The 9923-nt window shown below is 46.6% G+C and overlaps 1 protein-coding gene across 1 annotated transcript; it reads right to left on the reverse strand.

Moving 5' to 3' along the window:
- Positions 1-4023: 4023 nt before the first annotated feature.
- Positions 4024-8303, reverse strand: GP5 (glycoprotein V platelet). The gene is made up of 2 exons (XM_045030878.1): positions 8242-8303; positions 4024-6833 (listed from the first exon to the last, which is right to left on the reverse strand). The coding sequence occupies exon 2, from the start codon at positions 6817-6819 to the stop codon at positions 4867-4869; it is 1953 nt and encodes a 650-aa protein (XP_044886813.1). The 5' UTR covers positions 6820-6833; positions 8242-8303; the 3' UTR covers positions 4024-4866.
- Between the last annotated feature and the right edge of the window lie 1620 nt (positions 8304-9923).

Genomic DNA, 9923 nt, shown 5'->3' on the forward strand with positions numbered 1-9923 from the left:
CCTTATTTACTTTACATACAACAAGAGTTTAGTTATATATTATAGACTTATAGAAAGAGACCTAAAAACGTTAAAATGTATTGCCAGCACGTGAAACCTTAAATTAGAGTGACTAAATGAAGATTTGGCACAGCACTTCTGAAAGGTTGCCGACCGCTGGTCTACGGGAACACAGGGTGTCTTAGTCCCAGGGCAGCCTGGCAGACGGCAGGGATGTGCTTGGAGCAAGGGGCATGGGAGTTAATATCTTCTCTCTGGGTAAATTCATAGAGAGCTGGAAAGAGTTTCAGCGCCCGGGAGCAGACTGGGGGAAACAGAGCTGCAGCTGTGATTACGCTGTGCTGCAAGCATGCTGCATAGCCCTGCATGCCAATGTGACATTTCAGAGCTGCTCCTCCCGCTGGGCCCGCTGTGTGTCAAACAGGGTCCAGCCCAGGGCTGTCCCAAAGGGAGCAGGCCCAGGGAGGGGCAGGGCTGCTGAGCGGGCACTGCAGGGCACAGAGCAGCTTGCAATGATCCAAGAAGCAGCAGGAATTGGCTGAGGTGTAAAGTTCACACTGCACACCAGGTCCTAAGCATCATGTGCACCCCTCAGACGGGTGAATCCAGCCCCCAGGGGTGCAGAGCCCGCCTTGGCGTGAAGGTGATGGGGCTTTGCTGCACCGTGGGTGTTTAATGGGCCAGGCCTGTGCACAGCAGCCTGCAGAGTGGATTGGGCCAGGAACCCCCCTGTGAAGTTTCTCTGCCACCCCCTGGCCCCATCCCTAGGCAGGGCCTCGTTCGTAGCACAGCCATGGGGCTGAAATGGCTCCAGTCATCCTTGGGGAGCAGATCCCCAGCACCAGGCCCAGCGACCGTGGCTAAGCACTGGCCACCAGGGCACCAGGGCAGCGTAAGTGGGTCCAGGGACTTGCAGAGCCCGTTGGCACCGAGGCGAGTTTCACCCTTGGAGTTGAGGGGGCTCAGCACCATCCCGGAACAGGCCTGAGAAAGAAGCTGCCCCCTTGACACAGGCGCCAGGGCACAGAATTAAAGCCTTTCCCCTGCGTGTGTCCATGTCGGGGGTGACCACCACCAGGGGGCCAGGCAGTGCCCCCCAGAGAGCAGCACCGTGGGTTTAAGGCGGAGGCATCTTCCCTGAGGAGCTCCCTGTGTGGGGGCAGCTCGACACACAACTGAGTTCAGGTTCCCATCCTGCACGGAGCCCCGACTTTGCCCAGGAACCAGACGGGTCTGTCCAGGCCCTAGGCCAGTCCCCGCACGCTGGGAGGTCTGGACTGGGAGCTGTACCGCACAGCTCAGCCCCGCTCTGGCCCTGGGCAGCAGCAGCTAGTCAGAGCAATCTGGGCCTGGGAGAGGAACCGCCCCCACCCAGCTTTCTATTCTTATCTCTCCACTGACCTCAGAGCCTTGCACCAGGTTTCCTGTTGTGAAATCCAGGATGCCAGGCCATGGAAGGAGATCACGCTGCTCTGAGTGAAGGTCTGACTGTGCTGCAGTGAGCTGAAGCCTCCAGCGTGCTCAGTTTTGGAACTTGGTCATTACGAATGAATTTGGATTCAGGTCTGGATTAGGGTTAGGCTAGTCTGAGGGCTTGAGGCCAAACTGGGACAAGATGTGGAAATCTCTCCACATGTTGTTCCCATGAGACTTCTGGCATTTTGGGCCACGATCTTGCACAAACAGTTTTTGCAAGATTTCCGATGCATCCACTTCTGGAAGAGACAGCTCCTGCCAGCTTTGGATCCAACTCTATTCATCAAACCCCACTGCCCTGAAATTTGGGTGCCCCCTCGCTAATATATATGGCAGGAAGGAACAGTAGCCCCTGCTAGTCTGCAGGACAATTTCCTCTCACACATACATGCTGCCTACCTTCATTTCTTTCCGGATTATAGGTAGATTTGCAGTATAATATTGATATGACAGGTACTAGAATTGGTCTGACACCAAATGCTCATAAAAATGTGCATAAGCAGGAATCCACATGTACGGTAGCAGCCTGTGAAGTCTCAGTGTGCGTTAATCTGGAAACAACTGAGAAATAGTTTCACACTCTTCCCTCTTCTCTTTGAACACACTGCAATAAAACACACTACTGCTTCTATTCATGGTGCTTCCAGGCAGATCCACGCTTGCTGTAACAAAACAGACCCAACCCTCCCACTCTGAAGGGGTTTATCACATTGTACTACAAGGCAGATTAAACACAGATGAGCCTGTTTTCATCAGCAAGACAACTGCTATTCAGCACAAGTTGAGGAAAGGGCAGGCAAGGCTATGTTGCCTCATTCTGGTACCCGTCCCAGGTTGAGGTGTTAGTAGAGACGGTTTTGGAACAAACTGATAAATTAAATAGTAAGAAGTCACCAGGACCAGATGACATTTACCTGTGTTCTGAGGATGAAACTGCAGAACAACTAACCATGCTATGTAACCTAGCACTTAAATCAGCCTCTGTACCAGATGCCTGGCGGTTAGCTAATGTAACACGGATTTTTTATAAAGGCTCCAGAGGTGATCCTGGCAATTACAGGCTGGTAAGCCTAACTTCAGTACCAGGCAAATTGGTTAAAACTATAGTAAAGAAGAGAATTGTCAGACAAGTAGATGAACACAATATGTTGTGAAAGAGTCAACATGGCTTTCCTAACGGGAAATCATGCCTCACCAATCCATTACAATTCTTTGAGGGCATCAATGAATGTGGACAAGGGTGATCCAATGTATATAGTTTACTTAAACTTTCAGAAAGTCTATGACAAGGTCACTCACCAAAGGCTCTTAAGCAAAGTAAGCTGTCTTGGGATAAGAGGGAAGATCCTCTAGTGGATCAGTAATTGGTTAAAAGATAGGAAACAAAGGGTAGGAATAAATGGTCAGTTTTCACAATGGAGAGAGGTAAATAGCAGGGTCCCCCAAGGATCTGAACTGGGCCCAGCGCTGTTCAACATATTAATAAATGATCTCGAAAATGGAGTAAACAGTGGGGTGGCAAAATTTACAGAGGATATAAAATTACTCATGAGAGTTAAGTCCAAAGCTGACTGTGAAGAGTTACAAAGTGATCTCACTAAACTGGGTGACTGGGCAACAAAATGGCAGATGAAATTCAATGGCGATAAATGCAAAGTAACGCACATTAGAAAACATAATCCCAACTATACATACAAAATGATGGGGTCTAAATTAGCTGTTACCACTCAAGAAAGAGATCTTGGAGTCATTGTGGATAGTTCTCTGAAAACATCCACTCAATGTGCAGCAGCAGTCAAAAAAGCTAATGATGTTAGGAACCATTTGGAAAGAGAGATTAGTCAGAAAATATCAATGCTACTATATCCACCCATGGTACACCCACACCTTGAATACGATGTGCAGTTCTGGCTGCCCCATCTCCAAAACAATACATTAGAATTGGAAAAGGGGCAGAGAAGGGAAACAAAAGGGATGAGGGGTATGGAACAGCTGCCATACAAGGAGATATTAGAAAAGGGATGACTCAGGAGGGCTAGGATAGAGGTCTATAAAATGGTGCATGGTGTGAAGAAAGTGTTATTTACCCCTTCTCATAACACAAGAACCAGAGGCCACCCAATGAAATTAATAGGCAGCAGGTTTAAAACAAACAAAAGCAAGTATTTCTCCACACAACGCATGGTCAATTTGTGGAACTCATTGCCAGGGGATGTTGTGAAGGCCAAATGTATAACTGGGTTCAAAAAACAACTAGATACATTCATGGAGGATCGGTCCATTGATGGCTATTAGCCAGGATGGGCAGGGATGCAATCCCATGTCTGGATGTCCCTAAGCCTCTGACTGCCAGAAGCTGGGAGTGAGTGACAATAAATTGCCCTGTTCTGTTCATTCCCTCTGAAGCACCTGGCACTGGCCACTGTTGGAAGACAGGATACTGGGCTAGATGGACCTTTATTGTGTTCTTAGACGTTGCAGCAGGGTGCAAATGCAGATCACTAGACAATAAAACTGACTAGAAACAAAGGAAAGTGACTCGTTTATTTCCCATTGTCTAAGCAGAGTAATGTCCAAAAAGTGAACACCCTGTGGAAGCGATGAACACCAATAATCTAAGGTGCCGTTTGCAAGTCCGGTGAGGAGATGGATTTTCTAACAATGCGGTTTAGTCCTTTCCAAACACACACAATTTGAAGGCCAGGCAGGGCCATTATGATAATCTAGTCTGACCTCCTGCCAGGGCAGGGGGAACAATTGTATAGTGGGGGTGCTGAAAGCCACTGAACCAAACTGTAAACCCTGTCTGTGATGGAAACCACACATTGGTTGCTATTATTTCCGCAAGCCATGGGGTGCTGCTGCATCCCCATCACCCAACTTCCAGCACGTCTGCATCACACAGGTCAAGAACCTCACCCAGCCATTCCTGCTTCAAGCCCATAGCTTCTGTTTGATCTGGAGCCTCTCTTTTAAAACTAACAAAACAATACATATAACTGAGGGTACAGAATTATCCTCCGAACAGCTGAAACCAAGAGCTATTCAAAATGTGCAAACTGAAAAATCCTTACGATTACATTAGTCTGATTCTCTACAGCAGCATTAGTAGTTAAGCATGATGGCCAGACTCTGTACACAACCTCTACACCTAGTTTGTGGGCACTTCAAAAGCTCGAGAACTGGCTGAAGCTGGGGTTGTTGTTGTAGGCACATGCTATAAAATACACAGTAGATAAAGGACATTTTCAATATACAATGCTGTGCAGCTGAGAAACACACACAGTCTCCTGTTTACAGTGCTCGCTATGCAAGACCTGTAATGTCCAAAATATGAGGCCTGTGCCCAGTAATGCAACTAATCCTCTATGTTACATTAGTGCCGAGCTCCTAATCTGCATTCCTAACCCCATGTAAAATTCTCACCAGTACAACGGATTGAGCAGGGCTATTGCTGCGGTGCACAAGCTGCCTGACTTCATACACCACGTAGAAAGTGGTCACAACAGTTAAAACTTGGACTGTTACAGCCAAAACATAGAGAGACAAAAATATTTGACAATATGGAATGTTACATTTAAAAAATGGCCACGCATTGAGACAGTCTTGTGACCAACTGACCGGTGCGGCAGTGGTTGAGACAATTTCTCTTACTCTGTTGATTTCTCTCCTTATGCCGGTGGGAAGTTGGGTTGGAATTTCTGTGGGGTGAAATTCAGACAGCTCAACATCTCCAGTGATGGAGTCAGTAAAATATGGAGTTGCAGACGGAGGCAGCAAGGGGGTGTTCGTATGTATCACGGGCACAGGAGGAGGAGCTGTGGGGGTCTTCCAAGTGAAAGGCAAGTGTTCAGTGACAAGAACAGATGCTGTGTGGGAACGAGTGGAGCTCTCAGGTGTGTGGTGTGGAAGGGCTGTGGTAGAGGGGCAGTGAAAATGATCATCTGGTAGAGACAAGAGAGAAATATTCCTTAATGCTATGGGACTGTCACAAGTTAGGAACGTGACATTTTTTACTATGTCTAAATTCCTCTGGAGCCACCCTTTGAATTCAGCGATTTGACAATCACATTTCCAAGGATTGTTGTCAAGCACGACCTCTTGCAGCTTGGATAACGACGCAAAGAAGTCTCCAGGAAGAGACTGCAGGCTGGTACAGTTTAGGTAAATTGCCTGGAGATTACTGAGATTATAAAAGAGGTTTTTAGGCAGAACCTCAATCCTGTTATTGAAAAGGGAAATCTCCTGAAGTTTCTGCAGACCCTGGAAGATGCCCTCCGGGAGAGTAGAGAGATTATTTGTATGCAAAGACAAACGCCGAAGTTCATGCAGGCCACTGAACACGTTCCTTGGGAGAACACTTAACTCAGGATTGAAAGTCAGCACAAGTAGCTCTAAATCTGTCAAATTACCAAACACAAAATCTGGCACAGTGGAGAGTTTGGTGTCATATACCCACAGACTCCGGAGAGTCCGAATTTCTCCAAACAATATTTCTGGAAGGGATCCCAGTGGATTTCCATACAAGGTCAATTTAGTCAAATTGTGCAAATGCAGAAAGAGCCCATGAGGTAACAACTGCAGTTTATTTCGAGAGAGCGTTAAACTATTTAGTTTAAGGAGATTGCGAAATGCACCCGGGGCAATGGACTGAATGTCATTTGAATGCAGAAGAAGCTCCTGCAGCTCTCTCAGGTTATCAAACACACCAGAGTCTATTGAACTGAGCCTGTTCATATACAGAGTGAGCTTCTCAAGTTTGGTTAATGTGCTAAATATATTTCTAGGCAAGGCTGCCAAATAGTTTCTGGATAAGTTCAGTAGTTTAAGCTTGGCGAGGTTTCTTAGAACTCCATCAGGAAGCTCTGTCAGATGGTTTTTGTTCAAAAACAGCTCCTGCAAATTGACTAGTTTGTCAAACAGGCTGCGCTCAACATCTTTCAGCAAATTCTTTTCAAGGATCAACTGCTGAAGGTCCACCATTTCATCGAACACTCCTGTGGGAAGCTGAGTTAACTTGTTGTCAAACAGTTTGAGGGTCTTCAGCTTTACTAAGCCTTTAAACGCTCCTGGCAAAATTAGGGAAAGCTGGTTTGAAGACAGAATGAGACGCTGTAGCACTGTCATTCCGGAAAAGACTTTGTCCTTCAACTCTGTTGCTTTAGTACTTGTTATCAGAATTTGTGTCATGTTGGTAGGCAGACCTAATGATGCTAGGTCTTTGATACCGGAACCAGAGCAACGGATGGCATCTTTCAGAATACACTCGCATTCCTTAGGGCAAACAGATGCATTCAGCTGAAGGAAAAGATGGATGATTACAGCTAAACGAAAAACCAACATCCTTGCTGAAGTGCCTGGAATATGAGCAGTTATAAATTAGTACTAGAGAATCCAGTTTCCATTTTACATATTTGTAACAATTTGGTACTAATCATAATATGTACTGTGTGAATGACTGTAGCAAAAACCTAAAAATGTACTAAACTTCCGTTTGGATTATGATGAAAACTCCCCAAACTCTGTGGTTTTATTTGATTACGTGCATTTCAATGGTGCTCACTAGGGTTGCCACCTTTCTAATTGCTGGTAACTGGACTCCCCGTGGCCCTGCCACTTCCAAGGCCCCGCCCCGTACTCCCCCTCTTCCCCCTGGCCTCAGCCCTTCTCTGCATCTTCCCCCAGACCTTGCCCTCTCTCCGCCGCTTCCCTCCAAGGCCCCACCCCGTCACTAATTCCTCCCCACTCCCAATCACTCGCTGGATCGTCGCCAACTCCCCCCCCCCCAACTGGGCTCCCTCTGCTCTGGGGCTTGGACAGGAGCTGCTGCAGCCTGACAAGGAGCTGGCCTGCAGGTAGGAGGCAGCGGGGCTGGCAGGGGTTAATGACCCCACAGTATCCAGATGTTGGTGCCCGGTCAGTACATCTGACCGGACACTGCCAGGTCCCCTTTTCAATCAGACTGTTCGCTCAAAAACCAGGCACCTGGCAACCATAAATGGCACCCGGATACAGAAGCCAAAAACCAACTGTCCGGGTAAAGGCTGGAGGGATGGCAATCCTGGTGCTCATCTTTAAATTCAGAGTACTGAAGATTTATCATCTTGATTTTTTCATATTTGTATTAGCCACAATAAAAGCATATAATATATCAATATTTTGTGATCACTATTCGTATTTAAAACTTTGAAGCATGCTCTTCTCTGAAGATTAAAACATTGTATGTTTTATCATTGTCATGCAAAACAAGCCCTCTTACAGATATGGCCAAACAGCTCAGCGTAAGCCATCCTCCACATCTATATGGTTACATGAAATTTCTCTCCCAGTTGTACGTCACCTAACATTTGGAAATTAGCTTTGAAATTGTATGTATTAGCAGAAGCCCAATAGGGTTTTAGATCCTGTCGTACCTGGGTAAGAGTTTAACTGCTGAGAGAGATCAAAGAGGCAGCAAAATCTAACAGGGTGAGATAATGGAGGACTTCAACACCCCACCTATAAACTGATCAAATGGTTCAACAACACAAAGTAGAGAGAAGCAATTTCTCACCACTTCAATGATTGCGTCTTGGAACAGTGAATTCCTGAGCACACAAAAAAGGATATTCTAGTCATATACAGGAGCTAATTCAAGAAGTAACAGGAGCTGAGCTGATAAGTAACAGTGACCATCATATAATTAGACTCAACACCCAAGGGGAGGTAGGTACCAGTGGTACTAAACTTTGGAAAAGGAGATTTCAGTTGTGGCAGAGCTCTGACCTTGCTCCCGTGGGTCCTGCGCTTCTAGGCGGTTTATGCTAGCCTCAGTGGCTCACTGTGACCCTCCACGTAGCCCTTCTCTCTCTAGGGCCAGGGTTACAGTCTACTGAGCCCTTTTCATCATAGGCTGCAAGGTTGGTGAGAGAGCTCCCACAGTCTCTTGTTCAGCCTCCTGTCCTGACAGGGACCTGACATCCCCTTCCAGGAGCTGTTCCTGTAGTGGTGGGTTGGGGGGAACCCGGGCCCACCCTCTACTCCGGGTTCCGGCCCAGGGACCCTAATGGTAGCAGTTGTTGGCAGCCAACCTTTCACTGCCAGAGTTGCTACATTTCCCTGGGCCACTTCCCTACAGCTCTCCTGCTTCTCCCTTCTTCACCCTTACCTTAGGGCTCCTTTAACGATGGTCTAAGGGTGTCTTCAGTAACCAACCCTTCAGCCGCACTTCCTCTCCTCTAGCTCCCTGGCTCTCCCCTGCCTGACTGGAGTGAGCCCTTTTTATAGAAGGGCCTTAATTAGAGTCAGGTGGTCACATTAACTGAATGGCCTCACCTGACTCTTTACAGGTTAATTAGAGTCAGGTGTTCTCATTAGCCTGGAGCAGCCCTTGCTCTGGACAGTCAGGGAACAGAAAACTGTTAATCCAGTGGCCAGTATATCTGCCTTCTGCTATTCTGCTGTACCCACCTGGCCTGGGTCTATCACACAGTACAATGAGGTTCGTCAAAAAGGCTCTAATGCTACAAGCAAAGGAAGAAGGAAGTAAAATCCTTAGAAGTGGCATGGAATATACTTACCCCCCCCAAATAATAGAATCTCAGAAGACACACACATCACTGAACACAAAGAGAATTAGGAAGGCAGCTAATGAACCATTATGGTTAAATGGCAAGGTCTGAGAGTCTAATCAAGCCAGAAAGAAATCCTTCAAAATGTGGAAATCTGACTCTTGTGAAGCCAATAAATAGGAGCATAAGTACAGCAGGCATTAAGTACAAGGGAAATTAGGAGGGCCAAAATGAATTTAGAAGAGCAAATAGCTAGAAGTGTAAAAACAAACAAAAGACTCAAGTACATAAGAAGCAGGAGGCCTGCGAAAGATGGGGTGGCTGGTTTAGCAAGGTTAAAAGGGGCCAATTAAGGAAGATAAGGACATTTTGAAGAAGCTGAATGATTTCTTGGCATCATGTTTCACCACAGAGGATGTTTGGGAGATTCCTATCCTGGACCTGCTCTGAGCCGCTCTCAGAGACAGAGATGACAGAAAAGGAGTTGCTGGTGCAAAGTGATAATTTAAAAAGCAATAAGTCATCAGGCCTGAGGGTCCATCCAAGAATTCTGAAGCAGCTGAGCTGCTAACAGGAACATAAAATCATTCATTAAAAACAGTTACTGTTCCAGGGGACTGAAGGGAAGCAGATGTCGTATCTGCTAAAAAAGGCTGTAAGATTCAGGGAAGTATGGACCATTAACCTTACATCTGCATCTGGCAAACTGCTTGAAATGATCAGTACATCCAGGTGTTTTGCTAGTCTGTGTTCCTGATCTGAGAGGGTGTAACCAGCACGCTTTCTGCAGAAGAAAACTCTCTCAGTAGGACCCTAGAATTCTTTGATTGTATCAAGAAAGAAGCAGATTAAGGAGAACCAGCTGACAATTTATTCAGAACCCTCCTCCTCCCCCCA

Source organism: Mauremys mutica, chromosome 9 (genome assembly GCF_020497125.1).
Source record: "Mauremys mutica isolate MM-2020 ecotype Southern chromosome 9, ASM2049712v1, whole genome shotgun sequence".
In the NCBI taxonomy this organism is placed as follows: Eukaryota; Metazoa; Chordata; order Testudines; family Geoemydidae; genus Mauremys; species Mauremys mutica.